This window comes from Pleuronectes platessa, chromosome 6 (genome assembly GCF_947347685.1).
Source record: "Pleuronectes platessa chromosome 6, fPlePla1.1, whole genome shotgun sequence".
In the NCBI taxonomy this organism is placed as follows: Eukaryota; Metazoa; Chordata; class Actinopteri; order Pleuronectiformes; family Pleuronectidae; genus Pleuronectes; species Pleuronectes platessa.
Genome location: NC_070631.1, coordinates 3,006,714 through 3,033,853, shown reverse-complemented (window position 1 = coordinate 3,033,853; position 27,140 = coordinate 3,006,714). Strand labels below are relative to the sequence as shown.

Below are 27,140 nucleotides of genomic sequence, written 5' to 3'. Positions count from 1 at the left end.
TTGGCTGTTGTGCAGAGAGCTGTGCTGCTGTGGGTGTGGCAGCTTCACCTGGAACAAGAATGTAACCGGAGCTGCGTGAGGGGGGGGGGGGCGGGGAGCAGAAAGTGACACAAATCACAGCCACTCTCCTTCTTCCCCTTCAGAGAAGCAGATCTCTGTGTGAGTTGCATGTGAGAAAAAACCACAAAAACACACTCATCCCTTCTTCTTCTCTGCTGCAGCAGATTCACTGGTTTCATGGATTTTCACGCAGCACCTAAGAAAACCATGATGACCAATCTAGGATCAAAGAGGAAAGAGAATGCATCCAGAACGGAGAGATACACGGACGACTTGCCAAAGGTAGGACTTCACTTCACCTCGAGCTACACCCACGTCCAGGCTCTGATGATAGTAAAGCCTGAAATCACCGGCTCTGCAGACGACTGCAGCTCGACTGATTTCTGAGTTCCAGAGAAAACCTCTCACTTCCAGTAACACCAGTTCAGTCGAGCGAGTCACGATTCAGTCTCGCCAGACAGATTTTTTTTTTTTTTTATGTTGTTAGTGTCTTTTCACTTCCTCAATTCAACTTCCCTGCTGTTTGAAGTTTCCAGCAACGAGAGGAGATCTACAGAGACCTGACAGTGTGTTCCTGTAACAACATGTGTGTGTGTGTGTGTGTGTGTGTGTGTGTGTGTGTGTGTGTGTGTGTGTGTGTGTGTGTGTGTGTCACAGACTCACAAACTGACCGTCCGGCTGGTTCCTCTTCACTGTTCCTCTGAAACTGAGACTGACACCAGCCGGTTGTTCCCTTTGTGAAACTGAGAAAACCTGTTTAATCCACACGCACGTCTGTAAAGAACTGACTGGAGATTTTAAAAAAAGGGTCAAGTCACTTTACTTTATAACATTTCTTCACAAAGCCATATTGAAAGGTTTATATAATATTCATAATTAAACATATTTGTATTCTCTTGTCTGCCTTGTTCTGAGCTGCCTGCTGCTTTAACAACTGAATTTCCATGGTGGGTGGATCAATAAAGTTTGATCTAATCTTGATATGTAAAGTGTGTTATGATTTAGTGCTACACAAATGAAAAAACTGTTTATTAAATGCAATAAAACTCATAATGATTAGATTCTTTACACATATTCTGGGAGATATGATTCAAAATCATTCACATACAGTTTATTTAGTGCAAAATAGGAATTTATCTCTCAAGTAAAGGCAGCATACAACTCCTTTGTTCTTCCCTAACTTCAGTAGTGATTTTAAGATCCTGTTCTATTTGTCTTCAAAACTCTTGAAGGTCTTGATCCTCATTATATCACTGCTCTCCTGATCCTGCCTCAGGTCACTGAGGTCATTTCAAAATCTACCTTCTCGATCTCACTTCTTGCCTCAGCCTGATTCTGTTTTACGATTCTGATGATATCTCTCTAATCCGAGCAGCACCTTGGCTCGACTCCTGTCCTTCTCAACGTGCTTAACACATCTGACCTGATCTTATTTGTGCTGCTGTGATTTCAGCTGAGCAACGAGATGCAGCTGAGCATCATGAACAAGGTGAAGAACGGAGAGCTGTCCATCGAGGACGCTCTGGACCAGGCCAGGAGGGACCGGGATCAGCTGCTGCAACAGCGGAGCCTGGGCGAAGAGGTAAACACATTTTAAACAGAGCTTCCTAACCCCTGACCCCTGACCCCTGACCCCTAACATTCTCATGACTCCAGCAGAATGAGTTTCTGACTTGACTGTGGAATAGATTTCTATTGTTTCATCGGGAACTGTAGAGAAGCAGCCTCGTTAGGGGGTTTAGGGAGTGATTGGAGTTTCAGGGGAATCTCACATAATTGTTGTTTAATGTGATCAGGGGCCTTTTCTCAGCTCAGGGCCCCAGGCCATTCCTTGCTTTGCATAACTTGTTGCAACGCCCCTGTTTGTGATTTAAAAACCAAGAACAGCATGTAAATTAGCTCCAGAGCTGTCGGTGGATGTCATATTTAACCTTTAACCTTTAGGGAGGAGCCAGCTGCCTGTGTTCCTTCCTTTAATCATCAGCCTCTGACGTGGAATCCCATTCTAATAGCGTCCTAAATCGCTGTGTTAATTATTTTGATGTGTACAATGAAGCTGGAGGAAACTGGACTTCTACAAAATGACAAACCTGTTCCTCACGTGTCTTTTCTTCTGCTGTGTAAACACTGTGGAGTTAAATTAGCGGCTCAGCCGGTTTCAAATCTGTTTCTGGAGATGGTTTGATTCCTGATGAGGTGTCATCACATGCAGGAATGGAGAAGGTGGAGTTTGACACAAAAAGAGATGGAAATACATTAGAAGGTGTTTCCCCTCAAGTGTGTTTTTTTTTTTATTAACATTTCTCCTTCAACAGGAACAGAAACCGTCACAGTACAACTTCAGTGTTCACAAGCACGGACGCTACAGGTGGCAGAAGAGGGTTCTCCAGGTGAGTCACACACACACAAAACCAGGAAAGTGAAAAACTACAGACGCACAAACAAAGTAGAACTGCACACACCTCCACCAAGGCCCTACAGTCCAAATTACACACCATATCACTCCCCTGAATATTAATGATTCATTATTCACATTAATTATTGTCAAAGGAAGTGAAAAGAAACTCCTGGATCCAAACTTTCTGATCCACAACTTTAATGTAACACACCACATCCTTCCACCACGTTTTGTGTTAATGTGTCCAGTAGTTTTTGTGTGATCCTCACCAACTGAAGGGGGAGGTAATAACATTTACTTTCCTAAAGGTTGTATTTGTTGCCGTACCATTGTGTTACTGCACTATGTCTGAGCCAGGTGTACCTAATAAACTGAATACTGTGACCGTCCAGATTGACTTCAACACCAAGATGCTGTGCAGCATAGAGAAAGGAATCATCAAGCGACAACTTCCCTTCTCCATCGTGAAGAGCTGTGACGACGGCGTGGGCTCCAGGTTTTCTATTTCCTTCAGAGGACATCACGACTACGAGCTGGAGGCCACGTCCCTGGAGGACAAACACCAGGTCCGACTCAGTGAGAGGATTCCAAAGACACTGTATACGACTCTGTTCAATTCATAGGAATGATGTTGTTTTTCATTGGGACTGACGCTCTTCTCTCTGTGACCAGATGATGCAGCTGGTGAATCAGGTCATCTACAGGAACATATACGGTGACCACGAGGAGGGAGCTGCAGAAGCTCACCAGCAGCCTCAGGCCTCGAGGAGCCTCCGGGACGGCGTCCTGCTGCTGCACAGAGGAGGCCTGGCGTCTCTGAGATGGGTGAAGTACGGTCGGCATCTTAAAACTCACAGTTTGGTTGATGTCACGTTCTCTGTGTAAAAAGTTCACGTTGCTCCTCCTTCCCTTGGTGGCAGGTATGAGGTCCAGCTTCACCCGGGGCAGCTCACTCTCGTCCCCCTCAGGTGTCGAGGCCCGGCAGACGGCGAGGTGGCGCCGGTCGTGTCCACCGTGATTCACCTGTCGGACGGGGGCACCAGCGTGCAGAAGCCTCCCAGCCCGGACGCCTTCACCCTGATCACCCACAAGAACGAGTACAAGTGAGTCGATCAATCAACCAATCAATCCATCAAATTGTGTTTGTTAGGTCCAGAGTCACAAATCAAGGTGTGACAATCCTCTGACCTAAACCCTGAGTAAGATCGGTCACATAAGGTCACTGCAGCCTTGACCTTTGACCTCCAAGTACCACAATAATGGCTGTATGACCTTGACTATTACGCCTATTAACCATCATTCTCCTCTGTGGGGCAGACACATCTCTTGTTCACCTCTTGTAAAAGTTGAGTTTGATGTTTTTGATTCGTTGCAGATTCAAAGTGCCGGTGTCGGATCAGACCGGCGCCCGAGGAGCCGTCCAGAAGGAGAGAGATGCTTGGGTCAGCGCCATCGACCGACTGTGTGTAGACTGGAAGAGGAGGTCCATGGGCGAACACACGTTTGTGGAAACAGCGATTCTACGAAACATCAGCATCGCCGAGGACGTAGAGGGAGCAGAGGGAACAGAGGGAACAGAGGGAACAGAGGGAACAGAGGACACAGAGGACCCAGAGGACCCAGAGGACACAGAGGACCCAGAGGACACAGAGGACCCAGAGGACCCAGAGGACACAGAGAACCCAGAGGACCCAGAGGACCCAGAGGACCCAGATACAGATGTGCAGTCTGGGACTTGTCCTCCAGTTGATAAATCCACTGAAGATCTCACGTCCAGCAGCGGAGATCCATCATCAGATGTCCCTGAACCCTGCATCACTGGAATAGCTGCTGCTCCAGACGTTGGACCTGACACTTCCCCTCAGGTCCCGTCCCCGACCTCCCCCCTCAGGGACGCTCCCCTATCTCCACCTGCCTCCCCTCAGCCCCCCCACACTCCCCTCTCACCCTGCCCCCCAGGCCCAGAGTCTCACGGGCCAGATGTGAAGGTGCCTTCGCCTCCGAGGATCCCGGCCCCTCCACCTTTACCCTTCAGAATGAAGTTCCCTTTAAAGAAGCATCGCACCAAGGCGTTCCACTGGGACCTGGTGGGCCCAGACAAGGTAACACCAAATTAACAGAATACCACATTTAAATCTATCCAGTTTCTCATGAGAATTAATCATATGTACATGCAGGGTTCTATTAATTCAGCAAACACAGAAATGCCCTCGTGAAGTGGAAGAGTCTCAGATCTGTTTGTTTCTCGACAGGTTGCAAAATCCCTCTGGGTACGAGGAGTCACCGGGAGGATTGAAATCGACACGTCGCTGCTACGCGAGCAGTTTGCCGTCAAAGACGTGGGGGGGTTCGAGGCGGCCGAGCACAGTAACGCCCACACGCACATCATGCTGAACCAGAAGATCGCACACAACTTCAGTGAGTACGGCTCAACGAGTGTTGCGTGGAAGATGATTATAAATACTGTACGCATGCAGAAAAAGGTGGTTCTATAAAATGTGTGGAATGTAGTGACACCTAGTGGAGAAGTTGAATTTTGCAGCTGGATACCCCTCAACTCACCCTCTCCTTCCCAACATGACAACAAACCTGTGGTAGCTTCAGTTGTCATAAAAACTCAAAAAGTCTTTAGATCGTCCAGTAAAGTATTTAAATATAAAGTATTTAAATATAAAGGGCCCCTTTTATGGTAAATAAAACAACTATTCATAGAATTAGCTAGAATTAGTTTATATTAAATCCCTTTTACCTAAATCTGAGTAAAATAAAGATGCTCTTTGCTTCAATGAATTTCACGACCACCAGAGGGCGGCAACACCTAGAAAGAGGAACCAGCTTCTCAGCAGAGACAGTAACAATGGCAGGATTTCAAATTTTTATCAATTAGACTTAAGCTGAGCTCACAGTTCGTATAACTCTTTTTCAAAGTAAAGGTTGAGCCTGTAAAGAGAAGCAGAGACATGGCTGTTCCTGAAACGTGCCTGCAGGGGGCAGTGTGTCCCCAGTGCAGGGTCCTGTCCGCCCACGCAGCGCAGAGCCATTGTGAAGTGGAACATGTTCTATTTCTTATCTAATGACTTTTCACTTTTGATTAACTTGCGTGTGGCTTTTTCATATATTACCTAAAGCCAGGGGAGAGCATTTCAGGAGCCCCCCCCCCCCCCCCCCCCCCAGTGTCCTCCAAGAGCCACAGACACAGTGATGCACTGGTGGTGGGTCGGGCTGCTAAATGGAATCAGAGGGAAAGTGCAGGCTGGGAACATAATTAGAGTTCACGCATATATAAAATATGGATAAGGGATCCAGGCGACAACCAGGACTCAGAGTTTGGGCTCCTCCTCCTTGACCTGGAGTCTCAGGTCGAGTCGGGAGCAGGAGATGAGTGACGGCCGCCTCAGGGCCGAGCATCCTCCTCCTGTGAATGTTAGGGAGGAGGTTAGGACATTTGAAGAGAGGTGGAGGAGGTGCTTTGTGTTTTCTGTCTCTCCTGTTGTGGTCCTGACAACCAGAAAGGGACATTTCATATTTAATATTCAATATTTACATCCACCAAGGTTTTCACCCCCTGGCCATTTGTTGGTTGTTTGGTGTGTTTGTGAACAAGATTACAGAAAAACTACAGGATGGATTTACACTAAACTTGGTGGAAGGATGTTTTATGGGTCAGGGAGGATTCTGTTAAAATCTGGAGAGGATCCAAATATGATTGTTGGCAGATTAATGCGTTCTAATGAGGGACAATTTAGTTTTTTGGCCTTGAAAAAAACAGATTTCCATGAAACCCATATATATATATTTCTTTTCAGAGTTAGTTAGTATTAGATAATATTTTGTCAGTAGAACCTGATTTACTGTAGCTGTCAGAAATGTGCAGCGCATTAAAACTTAGTATAAAGTCATATAAAATGAAAATACATATAATTTAATGGGATCAACTATTTGGATGTTTCATCTTCATCTGCAATATAAGAAATATTTCCATCAAAAGCGTTTGTGCATAAAGAATAATTTGGGGATTAAAGTAGATGAATAAATGGATTCACATCACATCAGTGCATTTCAATTACACTTTAATCAATCAGAGCATTTTCACTGTTTGGTAATAAACAACAGAGCAGAGGAGACTTCAACCTGTTTACAACAACAACAACAACAAAACCACAGGAACTTTCCAGGTTTCTCATAAGAAAACATCAGCTGCTAATATGATTTGTGTGTCTCTCTCCTCCTCTGTGTCTCTCTCTCTTTACCTCCCACACACACAGCCCCCCCCCCCCCCACACACACACAGCCACTGTGCTCTTGTTTGCATGTTTATCGCCTCAAACCTCCCTAAACTCCAGCTGTTTATTCAGCTCATATCTGATTCTGTGCCGCACTCCTTCTCATTCCTCTGATTCACTGGGAGCCGGTGTGCATGCTCACGTTGTGTAGACTCCATCAGATAATATCACACACACGCATCAACTATATGATCAATCATTTACAAACACACTCACAGCTGTTAATTGGCGTCAGGAATAAAAAAAAAGCTGCCACTCGCACAGACTCTAAAAAAAAACCCTGTTACACACAGAGAAAGAGAGTTGTGTTACTGTTGTGTTGTGGTTTTCCAGTGTTTTCCTCTGGTGATCATCAGCTGCACGTTGAGGACAAACGCTGTAATGATCTCTGTGCTTATTTGTAGAAACGTAAGCGTCTGCAGGAACGAGACGTGAACTCATTTTCTGCTGTTTGATTGCAATCTGTTGAGAAATGCCCACAAAGCAGATGGGAGATACCAACACAATGGTTTGTGGCTGTGTGTTTGTGTTGTGATGGGATTCTCTGACGCACAATGAGCTGTGAGGGATTCTTCTCTGCATGACAACACAACGTTAAATCAGTTTTACTTCAGTGGTGGAGGAAGTACTCCAACATTATACTTCACTACTAAAAGTACAGATAACTAGACACAAATTTACTTTAGTATTACTTTAACTTTTCTACTTGAGTAACAGTCAGTAGGTTATTGCTTTTAAATGTACTTAAAGTATTAAAAGTAAAAGTACTTCTTAATCTCTAATGCAAAGATTATGCTATTATGACTTTTAAAAACATGAACTAAACAATATGAAAATGTAACATAATGTAGAATGGAGTAGAAAGTGGATTTTACAGTATAACAAGACATTTGTGGAGTAAAAGCGAAAAATACCTCAAATAAATCTAATGAGGTAAAGTAAAGAGGGAGTTCTCACATCCTTTAACTGTTTAAAAGTACCAAAGATATTGTGTAAAAGTACTTCATAACCATGGAACCCCTTGCATTAAAAATCCTATGAATGGAAGTATTATGTGCACAGAATTTAATCAATGTATAAGAAGTAAAATGTGACTGATCCAGGGACCTAACAACTGATGGATCAATATATCATTAAGCTTTGAAGACTTCATTTTAGAGACTAGATATAAAAATGGACGTGTTCGACCAATCACAAGTCAGCCTCAGCCGTCAAGCATGATCATGTTCCTATAGCATCAAATCACTGATTGAAACCTAATATAAAAAAACGAGCACTTGAATAAACATGAGATGAGAAACTACCTGTGCTGATTGGTCCATGTCCCGTCCTTTAACATGGAGGAGGCGGCTTATATGACCCACAGTTTATCACAGCAGCTACCCTGAGGCCATGGAGACACTTACAGGGAGCTGTCAGGTCGTCCATCTTTATTTACACTCTGTGCTTTATTGTGTGTTTTATAGTTTCTAAGTTTGGCTGCTCCAGAGGGTGATACAATAAATCTGAGGGGCTGAGAGAGTTTGTGAGATGATGAAGTGGAAAACGGTTATACTGCAATATTTTAGACTTTTAAATTTAGTTTTTTGGTGAATTATTGGTTGATTTAACCTCTTTTGGTCTCAAACTGTTGTTAAATTAAAACATCTTCAACTTCTGTTTGGTGAAACAGCAAACAGCTCATAATATAAAAGTATAATCTTTATTTATAGACTTTTGAAAATCCAGATTAGACTAAATCCTTCACAAGGTATAATTAAAACAAAGAAGAGATTTGAAAGAGAATATTTATAGTTATGGATGAGACCAAGCCAATAACAAGCTGATAGAAATGCGATTTTAATGTAGAATCCTAAAACATCTGTATTAAAAAAATATATATATATAAACTCTACAGAACTTGAGTGAACATTCCCACTGGATGAGATTCATTGTGGTTTTGTAAGTTCCCAGTTCATTTGTGTTCAGCAGACGTGTTGGTCTAATGTGGTTATTTACCCTGAGAGCCCCCCCCCGTGCACGCTGCCTGTTTAATGACTGGAAATGTTGCTCTCCTAATTAAAAGCACACCTGTGGCTCGGTGCAGCCGGTGGGACGCACTCTTCTCTTCTCCATACTCTTCATCTCCATACTCTTCATCTTCATACTCTTCATCACCATACTCTTCATCTTCATACTCTTCATCTCCATACTCTTCATCTCCATACTCTTCATCTCAATACTCTTCATCACCATACTCTAATTCACTGCTCACTTTGTCTGAGAGCCGGTCAAACAAAGGTGCTCGATTTGCACCCGTGTGTGTTTGTGTTTGTTTCTGTCGTCCAGATGCGACACCACAGACACACAACTCGTCAGGACTCTGCTTGACGTTCCGTCCGGTGTTTGACCTGGTGATTTCCCTCATTACCTCAACCAGCGAGGTCCTGTGTTGTTTGTTTGTTTGGTTATTTGTCGGCAGGATTACGTGGAAAACTACTTAACAGGTTTTCATGAATGCTGGAGGGAGGAGGGGACACGGGCCAGGGAAGAACTTCTCGATTTTGGTGCAGATCTGGACACATTTTTGACATTTTCTCCAATTTCCCCAGGGAAATTATGCAGAAAGTACTGCTCCAATGCAGTATTGGTCAGGAAAGAACCCATTAAACCCATTCAAACCTGACTTACTATAGCTTTCAGGTACATGTAGTGGAGTTACACTTAGTACAAAGTAGTATAAAGGAAAAGAAAATACAAATACAAAGAATGTAACGAACCAAACATGTATTTGTATGAATAACGTTAATCTGTAAACTAAAAACTATGAAACTGTGGCTCTAAATAAATGTACTGCAGTACAAATATTTCCCTCTTTAGTTAAGTGGAATGCAGAATAATTAAAGTCGATGAAAAAAAATAGATTTACATCTATGCAATGTAGTGCAGATCCAAATTAAAAATCGGGATTTAATGTGGTCTCATATCAGAATTGGCTAGAAACCTTCAACTACAGCCAATGTGTGTTTGAGACAATGTGGATTCAGTATGAAATCAACAGGTCATCTGCATCTTAATGGTTTTAAAACTGTTTAAATTAACATTTTGTGCAGAATCTAAGGAAACTGCTGATCCTGAGTGACAGTTTCAAATGTGACAGAAAGGACTCAAGTTGTTCTGTTTGGTTTAGTTCAGAACAATTGATGCTGCATTTTTAAAAGCTTATTTGCATTAAAAGTTTTGAATGCAAATAAGTTGGCAATCACGGAAATTAACAAAAAAGAGAAAGTTGGAGGCTTTTAAAGCTAAAAGGAAAATACGTCAACCAATCCGATGCCAGCGGCTCTAAGTGCTTCATGTTGTCTTTTTACATACGTGTCTAAAACCCCTGATGAATCTTTCCCTCCTGAATTATGCAGAGACATTTTCTATAAAACAACAAAAGAAGAGAGAGTCACATAAGCTTTGACTTGATAGAATGCTAATTTGTGCATTTCCCCTCAGGCTTTCGGGGGGGGGGGGGGGGTAGGGGGGGGGGGGGGGGAGTAATTAAGCAGAGGACCCTTTTGTCTTCTCAATGCTTTTTGAGTCATTTCATTGCTGGATAAAGAGACGATCTGTCAACAGGAAACACTTTCACGTCCCGTTGAGTGTGTTGACTCTTTTGTTTTTTTTATCTGATCCATTGTTCTTCCAGACATTTTCCTGAAAAGTTTCCCAGTGCAGCCGGGGGAGCTGAAGGACAAACTGTTCATCGTTAACGAGAAGGACGGAGGCCTGTCTGACGGGCACATCACGTCCCTGCGGAGGTACGACTAAACACACACAGACACACAAAACACACAAAACGCTGCTTTGTGTTGATTTCTCTATTGTGTCACAACTGAACCTGAGGGGGGTGAACACAACAACCTCTTCAGCCCGAGTCTGTGGGAGGCTGCTGGGACAGATCCTCTGGAAACTGGCAGCTTCGCAAATCATCCATTGAGTGCACGGCTCAGTCAGGACCAAGTTAAACAGGGGGGGGGGGGGGGGGGGGTTCTCACTGAGTTCTAATACCATAGAGCAGATGCCAGAACCTTTTACCAGAGCAGCTCACTAATAAAAATTGTATATCTGGTTATTCGTGGAGATGGAAGCTGTGGACGAGCCCTCGGGAGTTTAACTCCGACGGGGGGGGGGGGGGGGGGAAACGCTCCTCCATGTGGTCGTACCTGCCGTTTGCTCAGAGGCCCTGGAAGCTGACCTCCTGGAAGGACCAGAGTGATCTAACGGACTGTGCAGGATTGTATTTATTCTATGAAAACGTAATATATATTTTAATGTGCCTCAGGAACACAGTCTGGAAAGATCCACTCCCTACTGCTGCAGTATTAATGAGCGCTGGTCCTCCGGTGGCTCATTCCCTGGGTCATGAAAAAGTGAATGCCTTTGGTTTGAGGTCAGGGCGCGTGGAAACGACAGGGGGGGGGGGGGGGTGCAGGTGCAGGTTCAGTGGGAGTGAGTAAATGGCCGTTTGTCCTCAGCGTCTCACTGCTTTCCTGAAGCTGACGAGAGGCCATCAGCAGCACTTGGTCTTTTAATCACCTGCGTTCCTCCAGGCCACAGGAAATCAATGTCATGGCTTCGGTCCAGGAGAGAGAGACAAACCACAAGTGATAACTCAGGCGGGGGGGAAACGTGTTCAGTGGTTTAAAACAGGAACAAATCTAATATTTCTGCACAACGTTCAACACGGAATCTCTGCCGCTCCTCCGCTGCACTCTGTCTTGATCAGATTTGATTGACAGGGATCAAACAAGCCAACAGCTGTCAGCAGCAGCTTCCAAACACCCAGTACAACATAGAGAGAGGAGAACAAACAAAGAAAAGACAAAGAAAAATTAGAAATCTCTCATGTGGAAAAAACTTTGTGTTTTGATGTAAACAAGCCTGTGACCTTCAATAAGAAGCCGATCGATGAAAAACATGTTCAAATCCTGTGATTGTTTGTTTTGCATGTTCAAAGGTACGTTCCCACCATGGACGACGTGGAGATGTACAAATCCCACAAGGGCCCAGTGACGGAGCTGCACATCGTGGACCAGTACATGCTGGAGGTACAGCTCACCACATCCCAGTAGAGGCAATATTCTCATTGTTCTGACCTTAGCATTTAGCTTCCGCTGTGGCTAATTACATAATCATAGAGCTGCTAGCATGGCCGCCTGTTATATTAACTGAAGACAAATCTGGAATTCACTGATTTGATTTTACATCCTTACTTTTGTTGAGGCCGTTTTAAAAGATCTTCGTTAAAAACATAAAAACAATAATTCAAAACCTGCAGAAACGCAAGAAAAACAAGATTTAAACACTTTCAGCCTCGTTTGTGTGAAAGTCTTGATTGTTCCTGAACGATGTCATTCCTCAGGTCACTGGGAGATCAAATTCTTTGCCTCAGCATAAATCCAATAAGAGCCTTGTCACATTCAGCTCAACTTTTCTGCTCCTCAGTCGGAGAGAAAGCAGAAAGCACGAGACCGTGACGACTCTAAACTCAGCGCCTGACGTGTGAGCACAGTTTAAACCCGGGATGGGAATTAAATCACAAGTGTTACCTCGGTGTTGGAATCTGTTAACCTCTCATTAGAAATTTAAATATGTGACAGGATGAGCGGAATCATTTTACAGCCAAGTTATTACAGGGTCTGTGTAACTAACACTCCTCCCAGCATCTTCCCTTCACCTCCCATCAGACCCAGTGCCCCCTGGCCTCTGGGGAGATGGATCCTGTGCAGGAGCGAGAGGGTTCTGACAACGTGCAGTGATTTATTAGAGGTCGACGAGGCAGCTCAGCCAATCGCTTCAAGGTGTCAGGCCTTAGGTTTCTGTGTTAAATCAGCCTGTCGACAGACCGCGTCTCCCTGCAGCCTCAGATAATCCTGAATCCTCACATGGACAAGCTTTGTTGAGATGATCCTCCTTTGTATTCACAGGGCTTCTAACCCTCTGCATCTTTCTTCCCTTGTTGCAGATGTGCAACATCCCCTTCCTGAGCAAACAGCTGGACCTGCTGCTGACTCTGAGGGAGCTCCCGACCAGCATGAGCGACCTGCAGCCCGTGAGTTCACTCCTCCACCTCCTCAAACCTCAGAGTCTGGTTTCTCTCCCTCAGGCTGAGGAAGTGTAAAAACCAAACACATTTATTCCTTAATGCAAACGCTAATGTTCAGAGGGACGTCAATGAAAAGAACATCTATGGAACAAACTGGTGTTAATACACGAAAGCTTCTTCCTCCTCCAGTCTGAGTTTCTGTCTGAAGTGGTGAGTGGAGTCGTTTCTTTTCTATTTGCCAGTTAAGTGTCCTGGAAGCAGAAAAGGTTTGAGAGCCACTCTCACACACCTCGTCTTTATTAGATGGAGACAAAATAAAAAAACTGAATCCTAATCAAATCAAATCAAGGTCCATTTTTCGGTGGAAGGTGTAAAACATGCACAGTTATTATCCTCAATAATTAAAAACACTCTCAAGGGAGGAATTTACCTTCATTCTGCAGAAGTTTTGGATTCTGTTAAAAAGACTGACAATGTATAAAAGGTAAAGTGAAGAGGGAGGAAAATCACACAAATTCAAAATGCACATTTTCAGTGTGCGTTTTGTAACCCCCCCCCCCCCCCCCCCCACACACACACACACACAAAGCACCAGATGTATTTAGCCTCATCATTACTCAGACTAATTGTTAACTCTCACAGGATTGTTGTTGTTGGGCTGCAGGGGGGGGGGGGCCCAGCTCCTCTGCCGACATCTTTTTAGTTTTTATTTGATTCTCTCCGGCTCCGGTTTCTTTCAGCCTCAGTGCTTCGGTCCTAATCTCTCGTCTGCTGTCGGAGGAACACCGGATAAGAGCGATGACTTCGTGATCCATTGACTCTGACACTCATTTCTCTTTGTCTCAGACTCAGACACCAACATGTTGTGTGTCGGCGAAGGGACTCGACGAGAAAGATTATCAATTTCATTAAGTTTCAATTTGCTCCCGGCGGTTTCTTCCAGGTTTATTTAAGAAAAGGATCAGATTTGTGTTTTTGTGGTTTTCTGTGACAAAAAGTGTGTTGGTCTCTAATCTCTAATCCACAGTTCAGAGTGTCACTGTCTCACTCTGTAAAATCTGACAAGTTGAGCTCACTCATAAAGAAAATATAAAGCCTTAGAAAAGTTAATTATATTTGGAATATTAATTTTACTAAATTCTTCCAACTTAAAAAATGGCAAGTGCATTAAACTAGTTCCGTCTTGGGGTGTTTTCACAGGACATTAGTTCATCAGACTATTATTATTTTAATACATTTTCATTTTAATCCATTGACAATGAGACGAATGACATTTACAATCAAAACATTTTAAACCTTGAAATCTATATTTATAGAATATGAATGTAGTGTAAGGAAGCGTTACAGTTCAACAGCCTTTTTTAAAAGCTTGGATTCAAGCTCCAACATTTAAAGGAGGATTTCGTCTCCTCCTGGGGGGGGGGCGGGGGGGGGGTCTGTCTGTCCCCTCCAGCGTCTTTGTTGGTTGGACGTCTCACTGCCAGTGTGACAGACTCTCAGTTTGCACTCTGGACCTTTTCTCCCTCTCTCCTTCTGTGCTGTCGGAACCCGTTTCCAAATATAAACAAGAGAGTCAGAGACACAGAGACCAGAGCCAGTGATGCAGGGGACAGGAAGAGATGTGGACACGGAGATGTCCCCCCCCCCCCGAAGCCTCGATGCAGAAAACTAAAAGTGGACGCTTCAGCGGGTTGTGTTGATCGCACCTCCAATAACAGTGGTAGTGAAACAGAAAGTTAAGCCTCTGGCTGTAGCTGCACGAGGGATTTTTATCAACGTCTGCAGATTGAAATTAGTCAAACGTCAGCGTGAACTCGAATAGAGAGAGAGAAATAGAGCGGCAGAGCGATTCAGACCTGAGGACCTATGGGTGTCCATCTTAAGGATCCCTGATTTCAAACTGTAACCCAATATGCAAGGGGTAACTGGTCCATAATGATGAAAGCTTTAAAACGGAGGTACATGGGAAACAGTCCAGAGTCCGGGTTTGGGATCAGGGAGTTTGGATCCAGTGTGACGGAGGAGCTGGCTGAGCATGACCATGAACTGCAGAGAGGGAAGGATTCTGGCAGGAGAATAAACAAGATGGTTTCAGGAAGCAGGAGAACAGGCTCAAGAACAAGTCAGGAGATGAAACAACGTTCAGGCAGAGCAGTGGTGAAAAGAAACTTTGCATTTGTGTGCTCAGGTCCCATTTCTAGAGTTGTGTAGTTGTTGATTCGAGTTTGCTGTGTTTGTGTATGGACTCTGTTGACTAAACAACATGTATTGTGACACGGTGACGCCTCTCTCCAATATTTGCATAGTAAGGGCGAGCAAAGAAAAGAGATAATTAATATATTAATGATTTAAAACGTCTGCATTGGCTAAAAGGTTTGAGAGAGTTATAGACGTGCACTTTGAAAGTCTGCATGAAAGTAGATGCTACTATAAAGCTGATTGTGAAATTATGCCAACTAGTTTATATGTGATGACATAATTCATCTGATTATTCGTTTGCCACGTGAACGAACAATGAGGATGTGAATCAGGCGGGAGGAGAATGAACCAGAGTCACAGCCAGCATCAGACGATAAAAAACACACATCAGGAAAAAGCCATATCTCAAAACATCACAATTATTATGGGGAAATGAATCAAACTTAACTTTCTATATTTACCTAATCCAGTTTTAAACGGTATCTTACTGGTTTTACATGACAAATGCCTGAGAGGATGAGGACTAACTGGTTTGTTTTGGCTCCCCCACTCCTCACAACATTGGCGAGCGAGGTGTGTGTGTGTGTGTGTGTGTGTGTGTGTGTGTGTGTGTGGGAGAGAGAAACAAGTTAATTAGAGCACAACAATCTGTCTCCAGCTGAAATGTCCAACAAACCTCTCGTCCAATGATGTTACTCAAGACCCAAATGAGCCATGTGATGTGAGGAAGTACTCAGATCCTTTACTTGAGGATTACAGGTATATATACAAATACTACATTACATGTAAAGGTTCTGCATGAAGAATCCTATTACTCATCTAAAAGTTATGTAGTTAATGTACTTTAAGTACTCGGGTAGTGGTCTAGTCACTTTTACTCATAAATCATAATATATATTATATATTTAATTATAGTGAATCGTTAGTGTGTAAATTGACATGAACTAACTTATACAAAATTTTATGAAGAATGGGGGAAAGTAAAGTTTAGATTTTTACAAAGAAAGTGATTAAACATATTTTTTAATTAACAGTGTGGGATGTTTACGGGGACATATTTGTGTGTGAAGTTTTAACAAACAAACGTGAAATCTTATTCTTAATTTAATAGTAATTTATTAGTTTTAACATTCAACTGGAATATAAATAAAATAAAAAGGGTTTTAGGATGCACATAGAGTTATAGCTGAACAATGAACACGGAGATAAAGTTTTGAAAATGTGTTTTTATTTCTCTCTTATAATTAACAAGCAACGTACATCATCATGCTTCTAAGTTTATAAAATAACAACCGAGGTACTTTTGGGAACTTCCCCGGCACCAAAGCACGTGTTGTTACACACAATCATTTTTCATACAAGCTACAATGGTTCGTCCTGATGGTGCAGATGGTCCCGAGCGGAACCAGTTGAAACAAACTGGTTATCTCTCGTCTCTTCCTTGTTATCGGCTCCGTCCCAGTGGAGGTTATTCTTAAAACCGGAGCATATGGTGGGAGTGTAGCTGTTGGTTGGCGTGGAGCTCGTTTGGAATCGCTAACTCTTTGTCAAGGACACGATTCCCACAGCGTCGACTCCTTTTTACCTCCAGCACGGCACTAGCTAAAAAACCCTGGAGCCCACTTTGATTGCTATTCAGGTTTTCAATACGTCTCCTATCCATATTCAACAGGATCTGCTCCGAGCGGGGTGAGGAGGGAAACTGAGCGATATTTCTGGGGGGGATATTTGTTCTTGACACAATTGCATACCAAATAATAATCCAGCCAAACAACACGGCCCTGATTATTCATGTTATGAGGTTAAATGAGGTGCTGGGACACGGCTGTTTACTCCTCTCATGGAAAATAATCAAAGCTGCAGTTATTTATTTTTTTACAGAGCTCCAAAAAAACAAGCATCAGACTCGCTTCACTTAAAATTTCTTCAACTTTGTTCACAACTGAATTTGAACATGAGTCCCAGCTCCATGTTCATGTGACACAACCTGTTCAGACCTGGTACTTACCGTCCTAAGTGGAGAAATCAATATTAATAAACTTTATCTATGTAGCAGAGCCCCAAACAGAAAAAATGGAATGATTAAATACATAAAATCATATATAAACTAGACTGATAATCAGTAGTGTACATATCCCTCCACTAAGGCCTGGAATTCAATAACACTGCACCAGATTACTCACACTTATAGAAACCAGTCCCCCGGAATATGCCTGGTTTCTTTTCCCAGCGCAATCTTCCTCTTAAAGAAAGAAATAAAAAAAATAATAAACTAAATAGAAAGAATACCTCCTTGGCTGAGACAGTAAATAGTAACCTCAGTGTCAAACCATTGGATACAGAAGTTTTAAGAAGGATTTTAAAGGAGCTGGAGACTAAAGTCCGTCTTACTGAGATACATAAAGTCAGGGTTCTAGAAGCAAAAAGCTCGCTCAGCCTTTGTTATGAGTTGTGACCTCAGAGCAGCCATCACGGCTCTGTCAAGACATTCAAGGCCTTAAGAGTGAGCGATGGAATTCAGAAATCAATACAGAGTTCAACAGGGATTAGTTGAAGAGGAATGCCAGGGCTCATGTGGGTTTGGATCACAGAATGAAAATGACTTGGCTCTGTGCCTCTGTGTTTTGTCTCCCAGCTGATTAACCAGAAGATCCGGATGTGCATGCAGCTGTGCCACGCCAGGTCCTTCGTGTCCGTGCTGGAGTTCGTCCTCGCCATCGGCAATTACCTCAACGAGAACGCCGGGAAGGAAAAGGCCAAGGGATTCCGCCTCTCCTCCTTAACTAAAGTGAGACTCTGCCGCTGCTGCCTGACCTTTGATTGAGTGGCAGCGCCGGGGCTAATAAGACGACTCATTGATAAACACTGCAGGGCTTCTGGGCTTCTTCTTCCCATGTTCTGCCTCAGCCTCCCTGGTCCGATCGCCCAGGACTCACTCAGGTGTTTGCTCCGTGTCCGGCCACAAGTGGATGAATCTCTTATTCGCTGCAGTCACTCGCTCATTGTGGATCTTGTCGTTGAGCCAAATAGTCTGAGTCGGTTTTCTGGTTTAATTGAAAAGTTGGGAAATGGGCGGGGGGGGGGGGGGGGACCAATCACAATCGGTCTCAGCTGTTAATCGAGATATTTTACTCCTTTTCTATGACATCAAATAACAAATTAAAGCCAAACTTGTCACAAACATCAACACGTGAACATACACCAGTTTATGAATGACCAATGATCAAGAATGACCTGATATGACAGACACCAGGTTTTAGTTTGTCCCGTCCATGGCTCCCAACAAAGTGTTTTTAATAGTGTAACTACAATTAGAATTAAAGCGTAGCTAAGGCTAACAATAAAGCATAATTATTGTTAGCAAATAAGCTTACTTATGGCTACCAATTAAGCGATACTATGGCTGCAGTAAAGCATAACTTTAGCCAACAATAACGTGTAAATATGGCTAGCAATAAGAAGTTACTATAGTTTGTAATAATCCGACAGACATCACATGCAAATGGTTCCTTTAAGCTTCGGAAGCTGACGGGTGTATTTCTCTAGTTGTGAGAGTATTTCCTTTGTTCCTCTGGATTGAACCGCCCCTCTCTCTCTACCTGAGGGTTGAAGGGGGCGGAGCTCTCGGCACCGGAGTGAAACGTCCTCTGCTCCGTCTCATGAAGCCTCTCTCTTCCCTCAGCGATGTTTCCAGGTCTAATTGAGAAGCGTAAACCGACGCTGCTTCAGACGCACTCTCGTCAAATTGCAGGCTGACCATGAGGACTGCGTCAAGGTTATCTCAGATATATGTTTTTGGGGGGGCTCATCAATATTTGGTGCATGTCTTGTAAACATGTCCCTCAGAGGTTTATCTGAGCATTAAATTGGAAAACAACATAACCTAGAAAAGGACTACGAGCGGCTATCAGAGGATTAGAGAGGCTCCTCTTGCATTTCAATTAAATGACTCCATCAAGTGCAATACAGCAGTAAGTGTTGCTGCTTCTCTCTCGACTACAGCTATGAGTGTTTCTATGAGAGAAGCTGAAACATGGAAACTGCTGTAAATGTGTTTCCCCCTGACCTTCAGTAAGGAAGCTGCACACGTGGATATACAACATGTCCTCTTTCCTCTTACGTCCTTGGGCTGTTTTTGAAATACGCCGTGTCCTTTTTGTCAATCTGCATTTATTTCTCTCTCCCCCCCCCCCCCCCCCCCCCCAGCTCTCTCAGCTCCGTGGGAGGGACAAGACGTTCACCTTGCTCCATGCCCTTGTGGAGCAGATCATGTTGCATGAACCAGGCCTCGCCACTTTTACCCAAGACTTGGCGGAATTTGAAACTGTCCCCGGAGGTATTCACTAATCGAGATTTCATCACAGCTAAAAACTAAAAATCTGCATGGTTCTGTTCAAATAAGGGTCTGTTTGGTGAAACTGTGTGTGTCCCACTCCCCCCCCCCCCCCCCCCCCCTTCTGTTTGGATAGCGTCCATCAAAGGCCTGACTGCAGAGGTGGATGGTGAGTAGATCAAATTTTACTACTGTGCTCAAAGACGTAAATCTGACTCTCCTCTTTTGTGCTGACGTTGGTTGTAACGCTAACATTTACTAGATCTTTCTGTAATTGTAGTTTCAGTATCTATATATATACTTTTTGGGGGGGAAACACCGTGATCTCATTGTCGAGGGGCTGGACGGGCTCGATCCAATATCTTGTCTGTGTGATGACTTACAAACAGTTGCCACAAGCACAAATACAACAATTCACTTTATCGCACAGGAGACAGCATCGGATCTAAAGCAACTTTTTGCTTCAGTGGTCAAATATGATGGATGATCACCAAGGTGTGTGTGTGTGTGTGTGTGTGTGTGTGTTTGTGTGTGTGTGTGTGTGTGTGTGTCTGTGTGTGTTGCCTCAGTCCTGAAGAATGAACTGCAGAAAGTCGTCCAGTACAGAAAAACCTCCAGGAAGAGAAATGCCGAAACTCATCATCCACAATTCTCCAAAGACCTGAAGGTGAGTTAGCGAACCCTCGGTTTGTTCATGTAAAGAAACATCGTGTTCACTACGTTCAGCATCTCGGACCCAAACTAACCGTCAACAACATTCTTCTGCTCGTCTCCTATTGGCTCGTTGCTGTTATTTACTTCTTATTTACACACTGTTATTACAAATGGCTAAAATAAGCAAATTCTGCATTTTTAGTGTTAGATCTTGTTCTTAAGTAAAAGTCGTTGAAACAGTGTTAGGACTCATTTACTCTGACTTTATGTTTGAAAAGAGATAAATCGGTTTAAAATGACGTAACCGCCCATATGCTGCTACATGTCTTATATACATTACCATGATTGTTGAGCAATACATCCACTAGAGGGCAGCACAGAGTTTCTGAAACCATGGGATCGGTGGAGAAAGAGGCTAAATCCTTTAGACACCAACTCGTAAAGTTTCTCCTTAAAAAGTTCTGCCGTGGTAGACGTATCATCCTTGTGTGTTATGGTAGCCTTGATCGAACTATTGGCTACACTGCCCCCTGATGATTCACTGTGGTACTGCCACGTTTCATCTGTTCCTTCAGTATCTGTAAACTTTCAGAAGACGTGTACAAATACTGATGAACTGAAAACAGACGCCTGGATTCAAAATTGTACTAATTGATAAAAGTACTTTTGATACAATACTACAATGCCACAGTACTCTAACATGAATCTGTGTCTATTCTGAATCTCTAACGTTGAAACCCAGTTTGATTTCCAGCCTCTAAACGTGGGTAAGGCCTTTATAAACGATTGACTCAGTGAACGTTTGAATGAATTAATGAACAAACTCAACTGGAGCTCCCTGTGCTTCTCTCTCTCGCCCCAGACGGCCATTGAGACGTACGACTCGACTCTCGCCGCCCTGACCAAGACGTGTGAGGAGATGAAGAAACTCTACTCTGTCATCCTGGTAATCCCTGAGTTATTACAGCAATATCTCTTCTGTACAGCCCCACGGAGATGGATGGCCCTCCTGTCGAGATGGGCCCTTTCAATTATTTGTCATCTTATCTCCCCGACGAACACGGGGAGGCTGCTCTACATATATCTCACAGGAAGTCACCAGGGTTACTTCCTTTGACCCCGGTTGTCCTTGAGGACCTAACGCATCTGATACAGAATCTAGAGACTCGTCCACGAATCCACAGATTATTAAAAACCAGTAGCTGGACGAGATGCCCCACTGGGTTGGTGATGTGGTTTGAAAAGGAGGAAATGAATCAGACACATATCAGAGCTTCTCTATTTCTGGTTCGTTGGTTTTGAGGAGAAGTAATTTGTGTTTAGGGTTAATCATTGTTCTACCAGAGGTTGTGGGCTTGGCCTATGGGGATTCTGCTTGCAGTTTCTTTCTGAAACTTAACTAAAAGACATTTATTCAAAGTTCAAAGACTCCGAACTGGGGAATCAGACTTTGATTGCTTGTTTGTAAAAAGTTTATTAATATTGAACGTTTGTGTCTACATCTCACACAATTCAACACTGCACTTCATTGGAGGCTTAACAATACACAAACCAAGTCTGAAGTTGATGAACAGTTGTCGAGATATAAGAGACACACACACACAGACCAGCAGATTTCTGGAATGTGCAGGAAGACAGTAAAGCAGGTTCATGTCCCTGTAGCTGATCTGATCGTTCTCGTTACTCGGCGTGGAAAGTGAAATGACGTCTTCCTGTAGGTGGACGTAGAAGAAGACGTGTTCACCTTGGTCTGCAGATGTTAACGTCTCAATGTCCCGTCCCAACTGCTGCACAGACGACGAACGTATCACATGTCCAACTCGCACAAAACTCAACTGTGCACTTAATAATACAGACACAGACAGAGAGATGTTTCTGGAATTGGCAGATAGAAGAAATCAGTAAAAGGAAACAATGCACTTGTTCATTTTGAAGTATTTGATCTGATGTTTTACTGGAATCTCTGAGACCAGACACGTCTTTAATGAGTTTTGTTGAAAGCTGAATTTCCCTTTAAGCATTTGACTCCACGTCAGATCAAGAGACTTCCCCGCCCCCTCCCTCTTCTAACACGGTGGATAAAGGAGAATGTTCTCTTTGCTCAGTAACCTGGTTAGATGAGGTTTATAGAGCTCCAGCCTGTATTTGACATCTTAACAGGTGCTATGTCTCTTTTTATGGTGTCCCCACCAAAAACAATCAATACAGAAGTAGAGCCCGTTCTCTCTCACCTTTCCCATATCTCTGTGGGCAATCCATCATCATAGAGTGGATTTACCCCCCCACCCCCCACCCAAACCCCCCCGGATCCGAGCGCTGAGATATCAGAACCAGGCTGCGAGCTTTAGGCCCCGCTGAGGAATTGTGTTACACTCGCTCGACAATTAGGTTCCTGTGCGAAGCTTTTTCTGCAACTTGCACACGAGGAAGCAATCGTGGGAAATCGTGAAATGCGAGTTTAAAGACGACAGCTACGTTTTCTCACAATTAGCGAGTTTACGCTGCGTTGACAGTTTAACAGACTAATCTCTATTCACAGTTATCTGCACATTGATAAAACCAGAAATCTTCCAAAAATCGTGTCCCTCACCCACAGATTCTGCACTTCCACATGTAGAATCTGTTTATAAATGGTCTGACCGTGAAAATTTAATTTCTGCTGTGAAGCTCTGATTAAATCTTTCAGTTCTCACGCATCCAGAATGTATTTAATTGAACATTTTACCTGTGATGGAGCCGTAGTGTTTTTCGAGCGGCTCCCAGTCAGTTAATCTAATTTGTGCCGGGGAATGCAGGTCACTCGAGGGCGACTATTTGCAGCGGCAGCCTCGTGGTTTCTTTTGCTTTCAGTCGAGTGGAGAATGTGGCAAAAGTGCAAAGAGTCCTGCTGCTAATGTATGAATGCATCTGCAGACAAAAACCACTCAGAATGTAAATTTTGCCACATTTTCACAGAAGCATGAAAGCGTGTGTCTCACATACTGACGAGCAGAGCTTCCTTATCCTGCCTGTAGATTCTTATTTCCTGTAGCTCAGCTTCTCATCTTTCTCTTGGTGAGAAAGCAAACAACCGTTTTGCCCCAAAATGTCAAACCTCTTATGTTGTAAGTTGAACGTCCTCACAAGTTAAATTCTCAAAAGTCTTGATCTTAACATAAATCACTGCCTCCAGTATTGAGCATTAAAAAGTGCTGTGGTGCCCGTGGCCTTTGAAAGTTTAACAGTTTGACCTTTAACTGTCGTGTCCCCCTTCAGGCCAGGAGTTATATTTTTAATCACCAGGCAGCGCTGCCAAAATGAACCATCATCCCCAGCATGTTTAAATACCAGTTAACCCAAAAGAAGAGATATTAAATACATAGTTCGGGCGACTTCTTTTCTCTCTAGTGAATAATAAAAGGTAGAAGTGTTACTTTTTTTCGAATTGCAGAATCCCTACTGGGCCGTTTCAGGTCCCGACACCAGGAGCCGTCCCTCAAAGTTGAGCCAAAGTCAAACCAGTGGCATCTGAAGAGGGACACAGTTCAATCTGTAGTCCCTGAGTCCCTGGATATGACTGTGTTGGGACCCTGGTCTAATATTGGGCGGATGAAACTTCCTGAATATACAGTCAATCCCTTCAGGAGCACGGGGGGGGGGGGGCACGTTGTGTCACAGCTTGTCAAGGGCTGAATTCATAATGACGCCTTTGAACAACCAACATGCACATTTATGAAACATGGACGAGGCTCGTGGAAGTTTTGGGGCCTGAGTTCAGGGAGGCTGGTATTTTAATTTTTTGCAGTTGTTCCTCTTGACATGTGAATTTTTAAAAAACATCCACAGCTCTAAAGAGAGAGAGAGACTTTTAATTTATATTTTATTTATTTCACATAATGTGATTCATCGTAACATCAACAGTCACATGACCGGTTTTTGTTCATAAAATTCATATCTTTAAGACGCCAAATGAGTGAGATGTGACCAAATCTGTTCTATTCCACCAGCAGATACTTTTACTTTGTTTTAACCTCATCAATTTAGATCAATTATCAGCATCTATCAGATAGAGTCTGACTGATATATACTGTTTATTAAATATGATTATTTTACTGATATTTTACAGTTTAAATTGTAAATAATTTTAAAGAAAACACAAATACAACCAAGTATAGAACTTGAATTGAGAAAAATAACATAATTATGAATGTAAAATGTAAACAAGCATTTCTGGATAATTTGTTCTGAAAAAGAAGAAATGTGTTTCAGTACATTAAGACTCACACTGGCTGATCAGCAAAGTTACAACACATAATACTGAAGCTGTAATATAACGTAGTTTTATATGAATTTATAGTGTTTGTACTACACTTCATAATATTATTGCAGCTGTCCTTTAGTTAGTCGAGTTGAATTTCTATTATTATCTTTATTAACAAACTTAACTCTGCTCACAGCTTCACTAAACTGTGTTATAATAAATGTTAACACTGTATTGTGTTAACGTGTGATCATGCGTGTCTGACATTGGTGTTTTGTGCGTCTGACACCAGCCTGAAGATAAAGGAGCTCAGACTCACAACAAGCCGTGTTGTCTCCTCTTAGTTTATCTTAGTATCCTCCTCATCCTCATTATCCTCATCATCCTCATTATCCTCATCATCCTCATTATCCTCCTCATCCTCATTATCCTCCTCATCTTCCTCATTATCCTCCTCATCCTCATTATCCTCCTCATCCTCCCTCGTTAAAGAGGAAACACTTTGATTCCTCTAACATAGCCGCGCCTTGGTTTTTTCTTCTTCTTAAAATGCGGAGCGAGATCTGAAGTGTTTCTTTCCTCCGGAGGCTCGGCGTGAAAAAAAAAAAAGTATTCTGATATCAGATGTGAGAGTTTGATACGAGGAGGTGTTGCTAATCAACCGTCACAATCCAAACAGACTCCTGACACCTGTGTCAACCTGTCGGTGTTAAACATCGTCCCTCGTTCTCCGAGCTGCAGCAGAGACGACTCGTTTCACAGGAGCTTCACGTGTCACGCTTCATTTATAATGATTTAATCTCTGCGTTCATTTATAGGGATTCAGTTTTATTTAGTTGTGTATTTTTGGTGCATGACAACTTGGTAGAAGCTCCATCAAATATATAGTAGACGGCTTATTAGTGTCCATTATATCTACATAAATATATCTTTAAAATCTGTCAAATATAATGATTAATAAAATGATTGGTGAACTTTAAGTTGCGCAGTCGGCAGCAAGCAAGAAGCCAATTAGTTCACTTAGCCGCTGTGACCCTCTCTGATAAAGTCTGACTGGAGGATTAGTGACATGTGGCTGCTGCTGACCCTGACCCCCCCCTCAGAGGCACATGTTCACCTCCCTCACTCGACTCAAACAATGAATCGCATGCTGAGGCAGGATGTGAAGTAATTATATCAAAAAGTCCATCGTTAAGCAGTGTGTGCATGTCCCAGGCGGGGGGGGGGGGGGGGGGCTGGTGGAGGTGCACGCAGCTGTTGATTGGAAAATAAGGTTCAGAAGCTCAGAGGTGTCAGAAGGTGTAATTGCTGAAGTTTGTTTTGTGATATTTTGAATTTTCCGATCCTGTTTCTCTCTTGTCCAGGTGAAGTTCGGGGAGCCGGCGGACCGAGACTCTCAGGAGCTCTTCGGCTTGGTCTGTCAATTCCTCCACGACTTCAAGAGGGCGCACGCCGAAGTCTCATGAGTCTGATCTGTGTGAAGTACTTATCCACGACCACTGAGACCTCACGGCTTATTAAACAGAGTCAGAGTCCAAAAACAATAACAAAGCTACTTGATGTGGAGGAAAATGTTACTTGGATTTATATTTTCTGTGGTTTTCTGTATTTTTTGTTGTACAAATACTTTATTTTAAGATTCCTTGTACAGTGTATAGTGATGCTAATGAACGGAAATCATGGTAGAGAATATAAAAGTGATTTGTTTGATTCCCCTGTAACTCCATATTTACTCTGAGACAAATCACCGGTGGAGGATTAGAACCCTCGGTTGTGAGACGCTCTTCTGGCAGAGGAACAAAGACAGGGACTGTGGCCGGTGTGTGTGTCTGTGGGTGTGTGTGTGTGTGTGTGTGTGTGTGTGTGTGTGTGTGTGTGTGTGTGTGTGTGTGTGTGTGTGTGTGTGACAGACATCGTAATTGGCTCACAACAAAAAACCCTGTTTGAACTTCTAATTGTGTGGTGTTGGAATGAAGCGCACCCCCGACTGAGCAGCAGATAATAAAATTGAGAAATTATTGATTTTAATTAAAACTTTACATCTGGAGAAACTGGTGGTTCATTAGCAGGTAAAACTTTTTCATGAAACTCAATGATAACTTTTACATAATTGTATATAATTATTACTACAATGGCTTTTGTTGTTTGTATTATTAAATGACATTTTTTATGAAAACTGTAGCTTGTGTTGCTCTCTTATATTATTATCTTTCATTAATAGTGACATGTAAACAAAGTTAACTCTAAAAGTAATTTTATATTATACCGATTTACATTTTCCATTAGAGATAATGCACATTAATGAATCCATGAACTTGCATAAGTCCAAAATTAAGTTTAGACTTTTGAACGCAACTTTTCAAGAGCACCTGGAGGGAATTTCTTCAAATTTGGTGCAAACTTGGACTCAAAGATGAACTGATTCCATCTCAGTGGTCAAAGGTCAAAGGTCACGATGACCACAGTCGAGACAGATTATATGGAGCCTGTAACTGCTCTGATTGGTGGAGGCAAACAACCACCGTGGAATTATTTATAGAACACTCTTGATTCAAGTCACGTCTGATTCTCTGTCTCCTCATTTACAGTTTCTCTAGTAATGTATCAGCTATTATTACTCTAATTATCATGTATGTGTTAATGACTGCTTCCAGCCCCTTCCTCCCTCAACAGTTTGAGCTTTTCATCACAGAATTATTAGGATCCGCACACACGACATCAGGAGTTTGAGCAAGACACATCTCACCTCTGTGCTCCAGTGGAGAATGTTCATTAACCAGCAGCTGGATCTGGAAGCTGCAGGTTCGAAAGGTGTTTGACTTCATTATTATTGTTCCTGTCGGGAGAACAAAATCTGGCAGCATTTTGGCAGCAGAACCCCCCCCCCCCCACACACA

General features: G+C 43.0%; 1 protein-coding gene across 1 annotated transcript; it reads left to right on the top strand.

Moving 5' to 3' along the window:
- The first annotated feature begins 103 nt into the window (after positions 1–103).
- On the top strand, positions 104–26,424 carry LOC128441860 (formin-E). The gene is made up of 18 exons (XM_053423974.1): positions 104–342; positions 1,514–1,642; positions 2,376–2,450; positions 2,851–3,024; positions 3,131–3,288; positions 3,379–3,561; positions 3,834–4,005; positions 4,084–4,560; positions 4,711–4,876; positions 10,418–10,529; positions 11,729–11,819; positions 12,737–12,823; positions 17,652–17,804; positions 19,223–19,352; positions 19,486–19,518; positions 19,919–20,016; positions 20,866–20,949; positions 25,608–26,424. Exons 1-18 carry the CDS (start codon positions 238–240, stop codon positions 25,707–25,709), a joined length of 2,529 nt encoding a protein of 842 aa, XP_053279949.1. The 5' UTR covers positions 104–237; the 3' UTR covers positions 25,710–26,424.
- Positions 26,425–27,140: the final 716 nt, after the last annotated feature.

Excerpts from the sequence above, each read along its gene's own strand:
- LOC128441860 (XM_053423974.1), top strand. The coding sequence starts at position 238 with ATGGATTTTCACGCAGCACCTAAGAAAACCATGATGACCAATCTAGGA. Across the intron at positions 2,451-2,850 it reads GGCAGAAGAGGGTTCTCCAG|ATTGACTTCAACACCAAGAT; the intron begins GTGAGTCACACA and ends GTGACCGTCCAG. Across the intron at positions 4,877-10,417 it reads GAAGATCGCACACAACTTCA|ACATTTTCCTGAAAAGTTTC; the intron begins GTGAGTACGGCT and ends TTGTTCTTCCAG.